The sequence below is a fragment of the Acartia tonsa genome, chromosome 2 (assembly GCF_053477335.1).
Source record: "Acartia tonsa isolate MP-2025a chromosome 2, ASM5347733v1, whole genome shotgun sequence".
Lineage (NCBI taxonomy): Eukaryota > Metazoa > Arthropoda > Copepoda > Calanoida > Acartiidae > Acartia > Acartia tonsa.
This window is the reverse complement of record NC_137261.1, coordinates 35710677-35730998: the sequence shown is the minus strand read 5'-3', so window position 1 is coordinate 35730998 and position 20322 is coordinate 35710677. Positions and strand designations below refer to the sequence as shown.

Genomic DNA, 20322 nt, shown 5'->3' with positions numbered 1-20322 from the left:
GGATTCTAGCCCTGCGGGACTCTCGTTGACCCATGCAACCGAAGCTGTGGAACTATTGGAGGAATATTTAGTATCAAATCAAGCAGAAAAACAAAAAATGAAACAAAATGTTATCAAACAATTATCAAAAATTGGAAAAATACAAACATTGGAAAATAAATATAACTCGTCAAAGTATTATAATTGTGATGATTTCACACCAAAAATTATAGATACAAGCCTAAGATATTACAATGTTGAGAAAGTTAGCGATAAGTTAAAAATTATAAAAAATCAACTCCTCTCACTGAAAAATGTAGGACTGATCGATTACATCGACCAGTTTGGTGAATTCGACTTTGATAGCTTTTCACAATTCGAATTCAATGCAGTTTTCCACAATTCTCTCCCAAGGGATACCAAAGATAGAATTGAATGCAAAAATATAAACCCAGCAAAATTGACTACCAAAGATTATCTTAACATTGTCAGTGACATTGTTAACAATGGACGTATAGCAAACCATAACATTGATTATATGCTTGAAACATTTAAAACATCCAAAAGAAACATAGAGGATATTTATGATGAGTATAGAAGGAAAATAAATAATCTACCTCCTAATGTTATGTCTGCTAGTGAGAAAGAAAGAAGAATACATTCTCAAATGATGAAATATCTACCAACTCAATTATTATCTATTTTGAGAATAGAAGAAGCTAAATTAGGTAGAAATCTTAATAGTGAAACACTCCATGATTTCATATTGCTTAATAGGGATCAAATAAACAAATATCTCAGATTTGTTAACAAAACTACAATGACAAAGAAAGTTCCAATAAAAAGGATAGATGAAAATGAACTAGAGGATGATAATACCACGGAAATAAATTATGAAATAGAGGAGGAGTATCTTACTGCAAGTAGTGATGAAGAAGATGAAGATTCCAATGTTTTAAAAGTAAAAAATGAGCCTAGGCCATTTAAAAAATGTAAAATATGTAAGAAAAACTATCATACTCAAGACGAGTGTATATTTAATCCCGATGAAAATAAAAGACAAAAAAATCAGCAAAAACTAAAAATTAGAAATTGTCTTAAATGTAAGGGCCAACATAAGGATAGTAACTGTGAAATATTTAAGAAACTATTGGTTTCTAAACCGTGTGAAAGGTGCGAAGCGGCCGAAAAATATGAATACCACCATACCCCAGAAGAATGCCTAAAGGTCAATTTTTTAGAGAAAATAAAAAACAACCAATAAAAAATAAATTCAATGAAAAATGGTATAAAAAAGTTGAAAAATTAATTAATGATAAAAATGACTCAAAAAATAAATTAGAGCTAAAAAATGGTTGTTTTTCAGAAAAACTTATAGTTGGAAAAGTAAATGATAATAATTATAAAAAATTAGGCCAAAATTATGCTAATTATGAATTATATATTAATATGATAAAAAATGAAATGATGCACAAGTGTTTAAGTAAATTAATAGGGTATTTGAACCTTTTTAATTTAAAGTACAGGTGTTATCAATGTAAAAATTATGAAAATAGATTCAAATCTTTAGAATATTTAAATTTAATAAAAATTAAAAATGATAAACAAGGACAAAACCATCCATTAGTGTTGAATAAAATAAATGATTATCCAATGGAAAAAATAAAATGGATAAAAATAAAACCTGTTTGCGATGAAAATATAATCAAGAAAGACAATAATAAAATATCCTGTATCAATTTAATAAATAGAAAAAGAAAAATAGATTCAAATGTATATTTTAATCATAAATGTTCAAAATCAAACAATGAAAAATTCAATATGAATATTTGTAGCGAAGAAATTATTCAAACAAATAACAAGTACAATATTGTTAGAAATTACATAACAATGCATGGAAATAAAATAACAAGCAGCAATGTGTCAAAAAGCATAGAAGCGAAAATTGTTAAAAAAGAATATAAGGTAATTAAACCATCCAAACATTGGTATATAAACCATAATGTTTTCTATATAAAGCTAAATAAAACTAATAAAATCAAAGATACTTTCATTATTCAGATAAGGAAATATTTGAAAAGAGATATGAATTCAATAAAAAGAAAATTAAAGAGTTATAGTAACATTACTTTCTCTGTAAAAGATGTAGAAATAATGAAAAAAATAGATGAATTAAAACCAGATACGTGTAATTTGAAGGAAAAGGAAATTTTTCCAGCCAATAGTTGGATTACTTGGGAGTCAAACCTTCAATGTCCGAGTATACCTGAATTACAAAATAAAGTATTTAAGTATAATAAATTAAAACAATGGGGAAAAACTATTATAAATAAAACCAAGAGATATAAATGGGTTCAAGATATCAAAATTAAGTCAGAAAATACGGTAAATTATTTAAAAGAAATAGAAATTATGAAAAAATTTAAAAAATTTGTTGAAAATAGTGAAAGCCCAATTATAATTATGTGGATAATTATGATAGCAGTATTTATGATAAGTTCCATGGAGAAAAAGATAGATATTGTATTAAATCTAGGAACCTTTTGGATTTCATATATCTGTACCAAAAAGAGTATAAATTGGATACTATTAATATGGAATTGGCTGAAAAATAAAAAAAAAAATTATAAAACTATAAAAAAGAAGATAAAGTACAAAAAGATAAGATATCATAAAAATAAAAAGAATAAACGGAAATATTCAATGAATAAAGTAAAATTTAAAACAAAATTAGTAAAAATAGATAAAGCAAAAGAATTCTGTTTCCCAATATTTTTTGAAGATACCAAGATAATCTTTGAGTTAGACACAGGTAGCGAATATAATATTGTTTCCAAGGATTTTATTCAGAATTATATCCCTGACTATGAAAAATATTACACTGGTCCAAATAACATTTCACTGACTGGAATAGAAAATAATAATCCAATAAATGTGATAGGAGTGTATAAAATACCATTTAATTTACCAGGTTATGGAAATATTAATTTAACAATTCGAATATCAAATAATATTGATGATTTTTTTATACTGGGGAGACAATTTTTCAAAAAAGTTGGAGGTCTACTACAATATGACAAAGAAAATAAAACTGTAAAATTAGAATTTTCAATGAAAGGAACACCCAGCTTATTTTTTGGACAAAAATTACAGCTTAAACCTAGAGAAGAAAAATATCTTGTGGGAAAAATTATAAATGGTGAACAAATGAAAGATTATGTAATTAAAAATAATATAAACTTACCTGTGTATATAGAAAAAGATAAAATAGTGGAAGATAAAATGATATGTAGAGTAAAAAATAGGTTAAATATACCTGTGCAGTGTGGCTTATCAGGGGCCTTTTTAATGCAGAATCTGGATCATCCTGCGAAGGACCATATCGGCGACGGTTCTCCTGATTTTGATTCTCCATTACAACAAACTTCATGGTCTAAAATAAAGAAAATTGTAAAATCAATGAAAGAAAAGATAATTAAAGATAAAAAAGATATAGATACAGATGAAATGAGCCACTCTAATAGTAAAAATGAATTTATAGAGGCTTTTAAAGAAAAAGTTGACCACTCTAGTGGTGTGGATATAACAAAATTATTAGAAATAAAAAATTTAACGGTGGAAGAAATAGCAGCTTTAATGAAAACTGGAAATGCTGACGGTAATTATCAAATAGCAGAATATTTGTATAATGAATCAATTTATTCAAGACATACATTTGATTGCGGGAGATTATCAGATAATATACCTAAATTAGATGTAGAAACAAAAAGTGAGATGGTAAAAAATACTAAACCATACAATTTGACACCTGAAGACCAAAATCATGTAACCAATTTTTTTAACTTATTATTAAAAAATAATTTAGTTGAAGTAGCGCCACCACATCAAAGTTTTGGAGCACCTATATTTACTGTAAAAACTAGAAATGATGGTACTGGTTTACCAAGGATAATAGCAGACATGAGGAATGCAAATTTAAGTATTAAACAATCTAAAGCTGCTACGCTCCCAGACTATAAACAATTATTGAATAAAATGATAACAAAATCCAAATATGTGTCATCTTTTGATTTAAAAAAATGCTACTATAGTATTCCCCTTTCGGAGAGGGCGAAAGAAACGGGGCTATTCAATGTTATACTCCCCCAAGGAGTATATAGATTTAATACAGCTATAACTGGGTTAAATTGTGTTCCTGCTTTTATTGTACAAACCTTTTTAAAATATTTACATTTAGATGAAAATGGAAAATTTAGCTACATAAAAGATATAATTGTCTTTATAGACGATATTATAATTTTCTCAGATGGTAATTTAGAGGATCATGTCTGTAAGGTAAAAAATGTTCTCAAAAGATTAAAGAAAATTGGGGTAAAGATATCCCCAGAAAAGGCTAATACTTGTATAGATATTGACAACGGTGAAATAGAGCTACTTGGATATAAAATTAAAAACAGAAAATTTTGTATTCCTGATAAAAAGATAAAAACTATCACAGAAATGACATATCCTGACTCATTAAAGAAACTACAAGTGTTTTTGGGAAAATTAAACTATTATAGAAATATATTTAGTTTAAAAATACATGAAGCGTTAAATAAATTATACAAAAAACTTTCACCATTTACTTTTGATGATGAATTAAAGAAAAACTTTGATATAATTAAGGAAAAGCTCAACACAGAAATTCAATCAATAGACACTGTAGAATCCAATAGTGTAAATATTTTGTTTAGTGATAGCAGCTTCTATTCTACAGGAGGGGTGTTATTAAACTTAAATATGAATGAAGCCTGTAAAGATTTGGTACACAAAATAAAAAGCTTTGAGTTCACACAAGAAAATAAAAAGAAATTTTTAAAAGAAGGGGAAGATCTCCAAATACTAACTTGTAAAGATAATTTTGTGGAAACCTTATTTGAAACAGCAAAAATTTTAAATTACAAAACACAAATTACAAATGATATACAAGCTTTTATGAATTTAGCCTTTATTTACTGTCAATTGACAGATTTTGAAGGGTTTTTTCCAATACGGGAAAATGAAACTGAAAAAATGGCATTAAAACGGCTTGAAGATAATTTATTTTGCAAGTCATACACAGAAATAGATAAAAAATACATGGAAGAAAAGTTAGATGAATTTACATACCTCTTGGCAGGTTTTGCGAATCTCCTGGATGTCAGTATCCATATGTTTAACAACACCCATGACCTCGGTCTTAATGTGGGATCCCAGCTTTCTGAAATATTAATAATGTATAATTGTGAAGAAAACTTATACTATGGTATAAAAGTAATCAAATCAGAACGGTTCAAAATAACTACAATAAATTTTTCTCCAGATCTTATGAAAAAAATTGAATTAAAAACGTACTTTTTAAAAATAATAAAAGAAAACACCTACGAGCAAAACAAAAAGTTTATAAAAATTTTGGGGTATTTTTCCAAAGCAGTACCAAAAGGTACTGAAAAGCTAGGAATTGCTTTTCTAGAAATGTGGGCATTATATTTATGTTTAATGCATTTTGAACCATATATTATTAACAGACCCACTTATATTTTGATAGACAGTAATGTAATTACCGCAGTCTTAAATAATAGTAAACTTATAAAGAAAACTACAAAATTAGATAACCTAAGTTCTAGAATTACATCTTGGTATAGCAACGATAATATCTACTTTATTCATTGTACAGATAAAGAAAATCTTGCTGACATCTTTTCAAGATTAACTGGAGAAAATGAAAATACTGGATTTAATGAAACATTTAAACCAGTATATAAAGATGAAATGTTAGAAATAGTATCATTGGAACAAAATTCTAGGATAAAAGAAAAATCTTATGATAAACCTTTAAAGCGAATGATAAGGAAAAAAGATATTTATCCAGCAAAAGAAGTAATAAAAAACATTCAAGAAGCCTTAAAATTGCCGGATCCAGGAAGACATATTATTAATAAATTAAATAACATTATGAACACGAAGGACTTTGTGAATTTACAGTTACAAGAAAAAAATTGTCCTAATCAAAATCCTATGGATCTGAAATTCATAGATAAGAAAATTTTGTTACCTACAAAACTAATTTTACCATTCATATGCCTATTTCATTATTCTTTAGGTCATATTGGTAAAAAGAAATTAAAAAATTATATATTTGATAATTATTATATAAATAATAAAAAATATGCCAATATGATATGTGAAAATTTGACAAATTCTTGTATGGGTTGTTTAACAAACAAACAATTAGTACATAAATATAAAGAGGGGTCTACATCTTTTATTAACAGTAAAAGGCCTAATGAAACCATTTATATTGATTTATTGGAGTTTCCAATAATAGAAAGCCATTTAAAAAAGAAATCAAAATTACCCAGCGCAATTCTAGTAATTAAATGCGTGTACAGTAATTATATCTCATTATATGTGATAAATGAAAAGAAAGATTATGTTATAAGAAATTGCCTCACAAACCATTTCTGTACTTTTGATTTACCTATGTATTTAGTAAGTGATAATGCCCAGCTATTTAAATCTAAACTAATAAAAACATATTTATTAAATTTAAATATAAAAATGGTAGAAAGCTCTGCTTTAAAATCTAAGGTTAGGGGCTTTGTGGAAATAGCGGTGAAAAGAATTAACTATCTTTTAAGGGTAGTTAGAGAAAATAAAAAATACTTGGACGTCCATCATATTATATCTATAATAGCATATATGCTGAATCATACACCTTATGGAAATAGTAAGTTAACCCCATACAACATTATGTTTTTATCAGTGAAAAATTTGGATGGTAATATAAGACAGCCAGGAGAATATTTGTTTGATTATAAACTTAAAGTAAATTCTGATCTAGAAGAAAAATTAAAAAGTTACCATAAAGAATTTTTAAATATGGTAAAAGAATGTAGAAATAGAATTATAAAAGAAAAACAGAAGGTAATATTAAAGAAAAACAAGAATAGATTTGACCACAAATTTAAAATAAATGACTATGTCATTATTAAGTTAAATGATAGTGGTTATGGTGCAAAATATAGACCAATTTTTGGAACTATTCTGTATAAAGTTATAAAAACAAAGAAATATGTTTTACTTTTAGAATCAACAGTAAGTAATCAAATTATAACTAGGCATATAGCGGATGTAAAGTTAATTAATTTTGAAAAAATTGCAGAATTAAACCTCCCAAATTATATAGCTGAGATGTTTGGAGGCATTAATTTAAGTAATTTAAGCAATATTTTTGATATACCTAATATGGAATCAAAAAGATCAAGAATAAAAACGAAAATTAAAGAAACAGAAGAAAAATTTGACAATATAGAAAGTGAATCAGATGAAGAAATCTTTATACAAAAAGATGAAAATGATAATCTGTCGGATATTCAAGAAGAACCCTATTTAGAAGCTTTGGATGAAACACTATGACAAGCCATTTAAATTTCAAGTGAAAAATAAAATCGATTTCCATATTAAAATAGCTGAATATGTGAAAAAATAATGAAAATTTCTAAAAAAGATAATTTTTATGATAATTAAATAAATAAAATAATAAATTAAAAGGTAAAAATTTGAATGTATGGTAATTAAAAAGTATTAAAACAGAAAAGAACACTTGTGGGAAAAAATTAGGAAATTGAACGTACGTATAATTGCGTGTTAATGCTTTAAAATGATAATCATCAGACCATAAAAAAAAGGACACCTGTAAAGTGGACCTAATAGTAATTAGGGGTAATTAAATAAAAAATGTACACTAGTTGATAAAATGATTAATAAAACACTTGAAAACGTAGATGATTCATAAAAATTTGAAAAGTTTTGAGGTCATAAAATAAACAATTAAAAGATATATGATTCATAAAAATTTTAAAACACTTGAAAAAGTATATGATTCATAAAAATTTAAGAAAGTTTTGAGGTCATATGATTAATTAAACAAAATTATATTTTAAATGTGTAAAGTTACCAATTATAGTTTTGAAATAGGAGATATTTGCTGATTATTTTGAATAGTCTAATCTAAAAATAGTCTAAAATTTGAACCTAAAATGTATGGCTAAAAAAAAGATATACAAACAATTATGCGGTAATTAAAAAGACAATCATTTCTTCTAAAAAATTAAAAATTGTACATAAAGAACCATAGAGTAGGTTTTGTGTGTAAAATGATGTTAAAAATGAGGTTTCATAAAAGTGAAATAAAATCGAAAATTTTTCATGAAAACAATAAAATTGGTTAGAAGGAAAAAATGTTTAAAAAATGAAGTGTCCTATATATTATAAATAAAATAGGGTCAGGAAAATTAAAGTGGGGTCTCTAATTAAAGAAAAGGACACTCTTTTAGTAAAATACAAGTGCAAAATAATTTGCTTTGAATTAAAACAAATGTTGGGAAAAGATATAAAGATAAAAATAAAAGATCAAAACGTTACACACATAACACTACGAAAACTAAAAAACAACACCCCCCCAACTAACGGAAAAATTTAAAGATAGAAAATTATAAATACCAAATAAATAAAACCAAAAACACCCCCCCACTAAATTATTCATTTTAAAGGGGTGACATATTAAAATGATTGTTTAAGAAAACATTAAATGAAAGAATGTCCTTTTATAGACTAACTTTTTAAAAGGACACTTATAAAGGAAAATTTATAAGTAAAATAATGTGGTTTATAAAACATGATAAAAAATAACTTAAGTCATAAATATGAAAGACTTGTGAATTATTCTTCATAAAAGATAATGTGGTTTATGAGATATGATAACTTAGGTGATAAAAATTGGTTAAAATAAAGTTAAAAATAAGCTAGAAAGTCAAAAGAAAAAAGAGACTGTCCTTTTACAAATTATGCTTTAAAAAGGGACACTTGGTCAGTTGATATATCAATTTAAAATGAATATTGTTAAAAAAATCATTAAATAGATTATTAACAAAAAATAGCAAAAGAAATGTAAAAATCTGTTTAAAATTGAAATAATAAATAACGGAAAAAACTTTAGAAAAACAAAGATAAGACGGTTCTTTTAAATAGAACATCTTTTTAAAACAAACATAAGACTGTTCTTTTATAAAACATCTTTTAAAACAGGACAAAAAATTGTCAACCCAAAGTAAAGTAGCAAGGTATGACATTAGTTCATTAAAAATACTCAAAAAGCAAACATATCTCAAAATTAAAACAGTTAATCTCAGTTACAGTTTTACAAGAATTCTTGGTTTAATTTATTTTGAAATGTGAAATAAATTAAAATTATAATTTAATGTGAAAATTTCAGAGAAGAAAATGGAACCAGGGAGAGATAGAGACAGGAAAAGATATGATAGGTAAAAAATTATTACTTGAATTCCTCTTCATTAGATGGGTTTTTTTCTGTAGCACGCTTTCTGTCGCAGTAATCTTTCAAAGTTTTGTGTATCCACCGAAAAAAAGTCACCAGATAGACTAGTGGAACGATAACCTAAACAAAAAGTCTATGGGCTCAAAGATATCCCTCAAAAGAACAAATTAAAATGGTAAACGTTCAAGAAATGTCTTTATTTTCCATAGCAAATTTTTCTTTGAATTAATTGATTTACGGTAACATTAATTCGAAGCTAGTTAAAGTTATGAAATATCTGTTAAAAGTAACTTTAATTAGATTACCCTTATTAAGTCAAGGGTAATAACACTTTTAAAATGAAAAGTAATAATGTTAAACTCATTTTAAAAGGGGTAATTTTATATGGGGTTCATGTAAAGTTACCTGCAAAACCATAACACAGGAATAACAAACAAGTAGGTAACGAAGAATAGCTACGTTGATACCCAATAACTGCGTACACAAAGTAGAGACAAGTGTTCCATCCTAGAAAGAAAATTTTTCTTCAGAAATTAATTTCACACATTGTATTAAAAAATAATCTTACGCTTATGGTATTAAAAAATGCTCAATTTTCAGTGATATTTTTAATTAAATACTCAAAAAGAAATGTAAATACTCAAATATCCTGTGATTATAAAATACTCATTGAACTTTTTATCAAGATTTTTGTCAAGCTAATTAATGCCATGCCTTAATTTATGAAAGATAACTTTAATGAAAGATATTTAATATTGATAATTAAAACTATATAAGAAAATAAGATAAATTAGTATGAAAGATAACTCACGTCAGTGTTTAATAAGTTTATCAAACCCAACTGAATCTTGTGTTGAGATAGTAATGGGTTCCTCTCCCAAAACCTAGCGAGAGCGTCGTCGATAATGTGGGGCTGCTGCAGGGTGTAGTTGACCCTAAACAAAGATATAACCCTTATGAAAATTCTTTTTAATTCTTTAAGATAAAATTTTAATTAAACTAAGATAATGAATTAAATTAATAAGAGTAAAAGTTTATAATTTACATAATGCTATTAAGGGGAAAATTTTCCAATGATAATCAACAAAATTTTCAAAATGCTTAAAATTTTCTAAATACTTAGATTTGAATTTTCCAATGATAATCAACAAAAATTTTCAAAAATGCCTAAACTTTTCTAAATGCTTAGATTAAATCTTCAAATGATAATCTACGAAATCTTTTTTAACGTTTAGATATAAATTTTTCCAATGATAATCAACAAAATTTTCTAAATGCCTAGCTTAAAATTTCATTATGATAACTTACATCATATTATATACAAATTCTTGTATATTTTCTTGAACTAAATTAACATCAATAGTAGACACAGTTAGTTCTTGTAACATTTCATCTTTAAAAATTTGTAGCTGCGGGCCGCAGGCCATTTCACAGATATTGGTACGACTAATGTTAAACATTTTCACAAGTAAAGTAAACTTTCAACTAAAATACCTGAATAAAGTAAGATGATACTACTTGATAATACTTGATACATTTTTCTGTTGACATGCAAAAATTCTGAAATTAAAAATATACGTAGTTTATATATTATGATTAAAAAGATAAAAAGCGAAATTGTATGACAAAATATTTTATAGAAAAAACTTTAATTTTAAAATATTATGAGGATAAAATTAAATTGAAAGTTTAGGAAAGATAAAATTGGAAGAGTAAAAGTATAAAATGATAAAATGTTGTATTAAAAAATTGTTGCTAAAAATTAAGTGGAAAATTTGTTGGAAAAATTAGACGTGTAAAATGTTATTTTCAGGGGAAGATACAATAATGGAAGGTACAGGGGTAGATACATCAGGATTTAAATTTGTCGAAAGTTGGGAAAGATCCATTTGTACTTCTTTTAAAACATTAAAATGCTTCTTGTTCATCAAAAGTCTCTTGAATAGCAAACCTAAAAATAATTAAAATTATTATATTTTTTTTTAGGAATGGAAGTCAGTCCAGAGATGAGGATAGGGGCGTCAAACGCTACAACCAAGGAATGAGGGATAAACCCTACGAAAAGAAAAGATCAAAAAATGATAATAGAGAATCATCAAATGACTCCATCGAAGAAGTTGCTGTGAGGCTAAAGAAAACTGGTTATACCCAGGGTGAAATAAAAAATATTTTGGGCGCTACCAAGATATTCCTGTCATCAAAAAATATGGAAGTAAAAACAATGCTAGAACAACAAACACAAACCTTTGACAAAAAAGTACCTGAAAAGGAATGGAAAAGTATGGATAGGAAAGTAATGGAAATGGTAGTTAAAGAACTCAATGAAAATGATTCAAAGAAGACAAAGTTTGTTATCATTGATATTGACATTTTCTCCTGCTTCAGTAGCGATAGTTATGATAAAAATCTAGAAGTGTACATTGGGAAAATGTGTGAAATGATAATATCAAATGTGAAATTTGAAGAACCACCAACCATCCTGATCATGAGTTTTCCTGGCAACTCCATGGAAGATATCCATTTGCGTGACAAAAATTTGTTCCAACTAATTGAAGGAGTAAAGGAATACTTAAGACATGTAGGGAAGCAGATAAATATTGAGTATATGAGCCATATCAGAAGTTCAATTGTAATGTCTGTGCTGCGTAGAAACAATCTGAATGAAAACACCAACACATATCCCCAATATGTAAACAATCTAAAAGCCAGGAATACCAAAGCAGCAGACATACCTATCTTCTTTGTTTACAACCTTGAAAACACACAGAAGTATTACTTCCAAGCCAGGTGTGTGGTGGAGTATATGGAAACCGGTCATTTCATCACTGCTCTGGCAATTCTGCTAAACAATTGTGATGATGTATTTGTTAGACAAAGGAAAGTTGAATACAATGAAAGAATATTTGGTACAACAAATAATACTGAGGAAGATAAGAAAGGATTCAAACCTGCATATGAAAGAAGTGATCTAAAATTGAAGTATCATGAAAACAAAGTTGCTCTTCTAAAAGATAAAAAAACACAAGCGGAACTTGAACTGGAAGAGTTAAAGAAAACAACAAAGAGTAAGAATCTAACTGAGCTGACCAACAAACTCAAGAGGATTGAAAATAAAAGCCACGAGCTGCCAGAGAATGTCAAGCAGCTGCAAAAGTACATTTCAACCTTGGAAATAAAAATAAAAAACCTCCAAAATGAAATATTGAAAGAAGATGATCAAGACAACAAGATACTGCTGGAAATTAGATGTAAAAAAGCACAGAAGGAAATGAAAGAGGAGGAACATAAACTTAACCTTAAAAAAGAAGAAAGTGAAAGAGAATATGAAGACGACAAAGCAAAAAGAATCAAAATTATAAAGGAGAAAATAGAAAAAGAAGAAGCAGAAATTGCAAAAGATGACAAAAAAGTTGAAAGTGAATTTGAAAAGGAGAAGATAAGACAGCTACAAAACATCAATAATAAGTGCCAATCTAACACTGGACTGCTGGAAGATATTGTCAAATACTGTCAAGAGATAGAAAAAAATCAAACTAAAATGACAACAGAAATGACCACAAATGATTCCCTTGAGAAAGAAGTCCAAGAATTAGCTTGGAAAAATGGTAATTTGACAGATGAACTTAAAGCCACGCGTGAAGAATTGGAAAAAGTAAAGAAAGAAAAAATGGAAAATGAGAAAAGATGTGAGGATTTACTCGAAGACTACAGGCGAAGCCAAGAGCATTTGATGGAAATGCGCTCTGACATAACAACAAAAGAACAAGAAGTCAGTCAACTAACCAAGCAATTAGAAGCTAATAAAATCCTTGATATGGAAACATTTACCCTTGGAAATGATGAAGATGAAGAAATGGAGGAAGGAAAAAATGACATGGATGAAGAAATGGAGGAAGGAAAAAATTGAATGACGTCACAGGCAAAACACACAAGTGTAAATAAGTGTATATATTATAATGAAAGTAACACATAATTGCCAGTTAGTTTTAAAATAGTAAATATAAAGCATTGGAAAATTTTATAAAGTAAAACATTTGCTAATTATATTTGAGAATCAAACTTTAGATAAAGTATTTGTAAAGTTTATGATAACATTAAAGTTCAATTTTTTTTAAAAGATAATATTGAAGATACTTAACTATATTAAGTCTTCAAAAAGATAATACTTGTTTCATATTTAAAGATATATGCAAATTATTACTTAAGAATCAAATTGTAAGGTTTCGTGATAATTTTAATATTCAATCTTTGAAAAAAGTATATAAGGATAATATTGACAAAGTGTTTGTAAAGTTTTATGATAATAAGGATAATATTGGAGATACTTAATTGGAATTAAATCTTCAAAAAGATAATACTTGTTTTCTATTTAAAGCTATTTAAAATTTCAATGAAGTTTTAAAATGATAACCCTGTAAAATATTCAGAAGATAACCCTGTAAAATATTTGAAAGTTTTAAAATGATAACCCTGTAAAATATTCAGAAGATAACCCTGTAAAATATTTGAAAATTACTTGTGAAATTATAATATTTGGTGAAAGTATTTAAAGTTTAAACAGAGATAATTTAAAGTTAAACTAACGTTTTCTTTAAAAAGATAGTTGAATAAGATATTTTTAGCGATAATTTAAAGTTAAAATTTTGTTAAGTATGATATGATAACACTGGATAAAAGGATATGTAAGTTCAAATGTTTTAAAAATAAAATTTTTCTTATTATTAGAAAAAACGAAGTAAAGATAGTAAAATTTAAAGTCTTAAAAACGAAAATATTCTTGATATTAAATGATAAAATTGTTGTATTTGTAAAGTGTAATAGATCAAGTAAAGTATAATACTCTAACATAAAGATAATACTACGATAATTTTTTTGATTTCAGATCAAAATGAAAGTTATAAGATGGTTAATGATAATTTTGGTCACAATTGTAAACACTAGAAAAGGAGAAGAGGAAACCATCATATATGGCACATCCCACTTTGAGGTAAGCGAAAAGTTAAAAGATAATTTTAGAAAACCAGAAAAGATAAAAATAGAAATATTGGGCATAAAGGAACTTAAAAATTTAGAATTGCAATTGGAAAAAAATCCCTTTTTGTCTATACTAAGAGGGGAACCAAATGTGTTTGACAAATGGAATGAAATCAAACAAAAACTTGGGGGTTTCAATGCAAATGATAATGTGGAAAATGATAATACATGTTATATAACAAATTTGATAGATGCAATGACATATATATTAAGTTCTATTCCAAGGACAAAAAGATCAGTAGATAATATTGATGGACTTAGTGACGAAGAAATTGAAAATTTGTTTATAGAAATACAAAATAGAATTAAAACAGATTATAGAGAAATATATGACGAAAGCCAAATTTTGATTCAACAGGTTATTGATGCACAGACTACAACACAAGCAAAAATAAAATTTCATAATTTTAGAATGTATTTAATGTGTCAAGTAAATGATAAAAAGAAAGAGTTATTGCTAATTATTGGCTATAATTTAATGAAAGATACACAGCTAAAAACTCCAATGGAACTAAAAAATATGTATAAATCTTCTTTAAATGAATTACGCATTAAGATTACTAATTTACTTAATATTTTAGGAAAACAGTTAAATTACCCTGAAGAAAATGAAAACGAAAATTGCAACGATGGAGGGGAGCAACCTGAAAATGGAGAAAATGATAATACAAACGATAATAACCAAGAGGATGAGAATAATGATAATAGCCAAGGAAATACTAACTCTAATCAAAATGGTGATAACCTTGATAATAATTCAGACGACAATAATTCAGAGGACCAAAATGGTGATAACCTTGATAATAATTCAGATGACAATAATTCAGAGGATCAAAATGGTAATAACCTTGACAATAATTCAGAGAATCAAAATGGTAATAACCCTGAAAATAACTCTGAAAATAATTCTGAAAATAATTCTGAAAATAATTCTGAAAATAATTCTGAAAATAATTCTGATAATCAGAATGGTGGAAACAATAACGACAACGATAACAATCAGAATGGTGGAAACAATAATGATAATGACAACGATAACAGTGATAATAGTACCACCAATAATAATTCTAATCAAAGTGAAAATAAAAATGACAATGATAGCTATAGTGAAAACACAAATAAAGACAGCATTTTGCACTTTTATAATAATATTCGAAAGATGATCGTATCAATTAATTTAGAAGCTAATGGAAAAGCTGGAAATACATTAAATGAACTAATCAACAAAATAGATCAACAACTTTCAGTTATGAAGAATGATATATCCAACAATTTCGGAGAAAAATTTAATGAAAGTCTTGAAGAAATTTATAAACTACTACAATCCAGCTTCAACATATTAATCAACACCCTAAGTGACGAAGAAAAAAGAAAACTGGAGGATCTGGATACAATTACAGGTGAAGACAGTAATATTAAAATAAACATCAGCCTTAAAATATTATCAATGGTTGAAACAATTAAAAGTATGGTGCAGTTATTAAATTTAACCTTTAAATCTTATCAAGTAAATAGTCTAGATGATAGCTTTCTTACTAATAGGGATGATAATATTAGCGAAAGGAGTGTTGATAATGATGTATGCCACTCAACTCCTAATAAATGCACTAGCGATGGTATCCAAATATCAGTTATGAAAGATAAACTTAAAAAGATATTAATGTTAGATGACATTAGTGAAATTAAAATAGATAATAAAAAGGGCAGTTCTGAAATCTATGAAGAAGTTATTGAATTAATTTCTTTCAAGGACTACCTTACTAAAATCTCTAATTTTGAAAAAAGTAAATATAATTTTTCATCTCAGAAAAAACAATTTAATGTAGAAGGCTTAAAGGAAATATTAGAAGATGAAAGAAAAAATCACAGTATTATGGAAACATTAATTCAAATTATAAATTATCTTTTGGAGCTAGAAGAAAAATTAAAAAATTCAGAAATAGCAGTTTTAGATAAAAAATTATTTGCAGAATGTAAAATTATGGGTAGTTTTAAAAGCTTAGTTGTATCAAACAATACAATTTTTGGTTTTAAAAAGAAAATATCGCCTGCTTATAAAGTTATACCAGTACCATTTTGCTTCGATAAAAAATGTCTTATTCTAGATGCAAAAAATTATGTTATAGACAATAAAGGGATATGTGAAGGCCAGATAATTGAAGATAAAAACTATTGTCTAAATGAAATTATAGACATTCCGTGTAAGCAAGAAAAGAAAAATACAGAAAAATGCCAATTTAAAAAAGCTAAAAAAGGTCAAACTATTATTTTGTTGAATAGAGAATATAAATGTGAAAGTGTATGTACTTTTAGGAAAGACGGGGTAATTACAGAACAATCTTTTATAACAAATAAAGATTTCAATAATAACTTCTCAGAAGATAAAACAATTTTTGAAAGATTTGCTTCAGAAAATATATATATACAAATCTCATTATACATGGCAAATTTGATTCTAGGATATATTGTTCTTAGTATATTTAAAAGAATTATGAGAAAATGTATAAAATTGTGTCACAAAAAAAGGAAAAGGAAAGATAATATAGAAATGATAGTTGTAAATGAAGAAAATAGGCCTATGGTTAGACCAGCTAGAAACCAAAGGCGTATTCAGTTTAATCCTACAGCACCCTAACTCATATATAAATTAATTTTAGATAATACCTGTGAGACACAATAAGAAAAAGTTCAGCAGGATGCTGAAAATGAAAGATGCCCACAGTATAGCGCCAGAGAAATTAATGGAGGGAAGATCCATCTCATCCAGGTACGGTATTTTATCCTAAATAAAAAATGAAAAAGATAATTTTATGATAATCCTGGGGAGAAATATTAGAATGATAATTTTAGCACGATAATTTAAATAGAAAGACAAAAAGGTTAAAGGAAAATTATGCGAAAAAATGCCTAAAGAAAATTTTAAAAATATCCAATTTAAAAGTGTAAACTAAATGATAGTTGAAAAATTCATTAAAATAAAATTCGGTTTACTTTTAAGGTCTCCAAAGAGATGTCAACAGACCCTGATAGATATGAAATGGCGCTGACCGGTTCATTCACCAGAAATTTAAACGCCTGCGCCACAGTAAACACAGACATGAGTTTAGTAAATTGAAGGTAAACAGTATGGCTACAACTCATTTTTGGAAAATATCTATAAAAAGTATTAAAAAGATATTACTTTTCTTGGAAGATTTATGATAACCATGCAAAGTTATTGAAAGTTTAAAAGATAATTTTATGCTAAGTTTAAAAGATAATTTTATGCAAAGTTATTGAAAGTTTAAAAGATAATTTTATGCAAAGTTATTGAAAGTTTAAAAAGATAATTTTATGCAAAGTTATTTTTATAAAAATTAAAAGTAATAATGATAAATTCTAGTAGACGTGTATGATCACTGGCTACTGTAAAACTAATTGTTATAACATTATAGGAAATTGGGTGAAAACCAGTAACAATAAAAAACCTGAAATTAAAGAAGCCAAAACAAACAAGGATAAAGAGATATTTAAATTGATTTCTTATATAATTTTTCATTGCAACATAATGTAAAAGTAGTGGTTTATTTTCCTTATTATAAAAAATAGAAAAATTTATTATTAAAGAAATTTTTACAATTTATGTTAAGGTCTCCTCAAAAGTTTTCAGTAAAATTTTTATGAAAAGTAACAAGTAAATTAAGATTTTTTTATTGTTGAAAAGTAAAATTACAGAAGAAAATTTTTCCATTTTAATCATTTGAATATTATGAATAAGCAAATTAAAATATTTTTATCTTTTGATTAACAATTAGAACTTAAAAAATTTTTTTTATATATCGCTTTTGGAATTATTATTGATACAAAAAAAAGAAAAAAAATAAAAGGGAAATCACTTATACCTGCCTGATGAGTCAACAAGTTGTTCCGGATACGAGTTCAACAAAACAAGAGCAGAGAATTCACCCATCTGCTGAGACAACATGCACATCCTTCTCTCCCTGAAAAATGGAGAAATGTATTCATTGGATATTTGGAATATCAGGAGCTGATGATCCGCAACCACACATCCAGCAAGGAGTGCCTACAAATAGAATTACTGAAATAACAGCTGCCATCAGATGAATCCCTTATTAATCATTTTAATATTTCCAAAATGTGTTTAATTTCTACAATTTTGAGTTCTAAATCTAAGCAATAATTCCTTTTTCTTTAAATAAAGCAAAACTACAGTATGATTTTGAAATTTTTTTTAGTAAACAATTAAAAAGTAATTTTTTTTACACATTCAAATATTCAAACTTATTCAAAATTTTTTTATCAAACAGTCTAAATTAAAATTTTGTTTTACCTAATTAAAAGAAATTTTTAGCTTTTTGAGGGCAGACTGTAACACCTTTTAAGTAAAAGTAATAAAATTTAAGTATTAAAATTATAGATAATTGATGTGAACTAAATAAACTTTAATCTCTATGACGTACAAAATAAATATTACCACACTTGTAGTTATGTGATGTATTATTGTAATATTTTTGTATTTGGGAGTTAGATTATAACCATAAAACTGATTACACTGAAATATAATATAGAAGAAAACTATTTTTGTTACCATCATTAGCGGACTTTATTACAAATGGGTTAATTATGTCTATGGGTTTCCATTATTTATTCCCACGATTATTCTAAAGTGGTTTTAATTACAATAATTTTAAAAAAAGGATTTGAAAATATATCTTTACTATTTGTATATTATACTATTTACTGCTCTGTATTAGGGGGGGGGGGAAGGATTTAATGATTAAAGGATTAAAAGAATTAAAGCAAATAACGGGTTGGAAGGGGACTTTGTTTTAAAAACATATTATCTTGTTCGTTTGATTACAATCTTTGGGTACTTATATTAAATCTCAATTGGTTGGGTAAGTGTCCAGCAGTGTCCATAAATTTCAACCAATAATTGTTATCTACACAAATTATTTTGTCATCAATCTATCTATCTATTGTGTTATCGCTGAAGATCCATGGTTTTTTCAAACTATTTTATTCTCTAGTTTGTTTTCCCAAAACTTGTCTGTTATTAGCCAAACCCAAATGTTATTATCAATAAACAATGGCCTGGTTGTATGTCCAAATGTAAAGTTTCAATTCGGCATAAAAGATAATTGATTTCAAATATTTTTCTGGTTTTTGCAGATACAAAGGAGAGGATTTAGTATGAATAACTATTAACTAGAGTGTCCTTAATTCTACTATTCTCACTGAAATTCTTATTAGTTTTTTGATGCTTAATCACATATAAATAAACAAATAAAAAGTATTTTTTTAAATTAGAAAACAAGATTGATGTTATAATCAAAACAAAAAAAAACAATGAAATATAGTTCTAGAACATTTGCTTAAGTAGACATTAGTTCACTGAAAAGCTACGCTATACCACAATACCACGCCCTGGTGGTAAAAAAATGTGGTTGGTCAAAAATTATAGATTTTAGAGCAATTGTATTTTTCCTTCAGTTGGAAACTTAAATATATTTACAGTTAAAAGCTTCAACTTATTTTTTCTTCTTTAAGAGATATTTAAAGTCAATTTCAAACCTTTGAAAACAGCTTTAAGAAATATAATATTGATTGTACCAATAATTCTTTCATAAAAGAGTTTTTACTCATAAAATTATCGCATATAGCATTTTCATAACCAGAAGCTTAATAACAAAACAAAAAACATCTAAGATATCCTAAAACATTTCAGCAAAATATGTCAAAAATAGACAAACCCATTTCTTTAAAATGTGCTTAATGCCTGCTAAATAATGGTTTTAGGCTATTTCTAGTAACAAATATCTTAATTGCATAGCTCTTATAGTAAAAAACGGAGATATATTAAAACTCTCAACTGTTTTCTAGTGCTGAGGTCAAAGGATCAAGACTGGTACTTCTGCTACTTCTTACTTGCTTCTTCATGGATATAT

General features: G+C 26.5%; 4 protein-coding genes across 7 annotated transcripts in view; 2 read left to right on the top strand and 2 right to left on the bottom strand.

Annotated features, from left to right (window-relative positions):
- Positions 1 to 20322, top strand: part of LOC145311690 (uncharacterized) — a 76133-nt gene that overhangs the window by 23482 nt on the left and 32329 nt on the right. The gene's annotated exons all lie outside the window — the stretch shown is intronic.
- LOC145311686 (uncharacterized) lies at positions 1742 to 18382 on the bottom strand. 3 transcript variants are annotated; one of them, XM_080150653.1, is made up of 7 exons: positions 10649 to 10839; positions 10152 to 10275; positions 9746 to 9847; positions 9342 to 9460; positions 5131 to 5221; positions 3296 to 3412; positions 1742 to 2245 (listed from the first exon to the last, which is right to left on the bottom strand). In XM_080150653.1, the coding sequence occupies exons 1-7, from the start codon at positions 10798 to 10800 to the stop codon at positions 2210 to 2212; spliced, it is 741 nt and encodes a 246-aa protein (XP_080006779.1). In that variant the 5' UTR covers positions 10801 to 10839; the 3' UTR covers positions 1742 to 2209. The 3 variants fall into 3 exon arrangements, with proteins under 3 accessions (XP_080006779.1, XP_080006776.1, XP_080006777.1); XM_080150650.1 differs by lacking the exon at positions 1742 to 2245 and having other exon boundaries at positions 3092 to 3412; positions 10649 to 10819; XM_080150651.1 differs by lacking the exons at positions 1742 to 2245; positions 10649 to 10839 and adding an exon at positions 18256 to 18382 and having other exon boundaries at positions 3093 to 3412.
- Positions 8303 to 13314, top strand: LOC145311685 (uncharacterized). Its single transcript, XM_080150649.1, has 2 exons — positions 8303 to 9326; positions 11327 to 13314. The coding sequence occupies exons 1-2, from the start codon at positions 9286 to 9288 to the stop codon at positions 13245 to 13247; spliced, it is 1962 nt and encodes a 653-aa protein (XP_080006775.1). The 5' UTR covers positions 8303 to 9285; the 3' UTR covers positions 13248 to 13314.
- On the bottom strand, positions 10899 to 17922 carry LOC145311687 (uncharacterized). The gene is made up of 3 exons (XM_080150654.1): positions 17366 to 17922; positions 17039 to 17156; positions 10899 to 11291 (listed from the first exon to the last, which is right to left on the bottom strand). The coding sequence occupies exons 1-3, from the start codon at positions 17513 to 17515 to the stop codon at positions 11128 to 11130; spliced, it is 432 nt and encodes a 143-aa protein (XP_080006780.1). The 5' UTR covers positions 17516 to 17922; the 3' UTR covers positions 10899 to 11127.

Coding starts and splice junctions, on each gene's coding strand:
- LOC145311685 (XM_080150649.1), top strand. CDS start 9,286: ATGGAACCAGGGAGAGATAGAGACAGGAAAAGATATGATAG. Junction 9,327..11,326: donor GACAGGAAAAGATATGATAG/GTAAAAAATTAT, acceptor ATTTTTTTTTAG/GAATGGAAGTCAGTCCAGAG.
- LOC145311687 (XM_080150654.1), bottom strand. CDS start 17,515: ATGAGTTGTAGCCATACTGTTTACCTTCAATTTACTAAACTCATGTCT. Junction 17,157..17,365: donor TCTCTTTGGAGACCTTAAAA/GTAAACCGAATT, acceptor TTTTTTATTTAG/GATAAAATACCGTACCTGGA. Junction 11,292..17,038: donor TTTCTTATTGTGTCTCACAG/GTATTATCTAAA, acceptor AATTATTTTTAG/GTTTGCTATTCAAGAGACTT.
- LOC145311686 (XM_080150650.1), bottom strand. CDS start 10,800: ATGTTTAACATTAGTCGTACCAATATCTGTGAAATGGCCTGCGGCCCG. Junction 9,848..10,151: donor TAAACTTATTAAACACTGAC/GTGAGTTATCTT, acceptor TTTTCTTTCTAG/GATGGAACACTTGTCTCTAC. Junction 5,222..9,341: donor TCTAATGAAGAGGAATTCAA/GTAATAATTTTT, acceptor TTAATATTTCAG/AAAGCTGGGATCCCACATTA.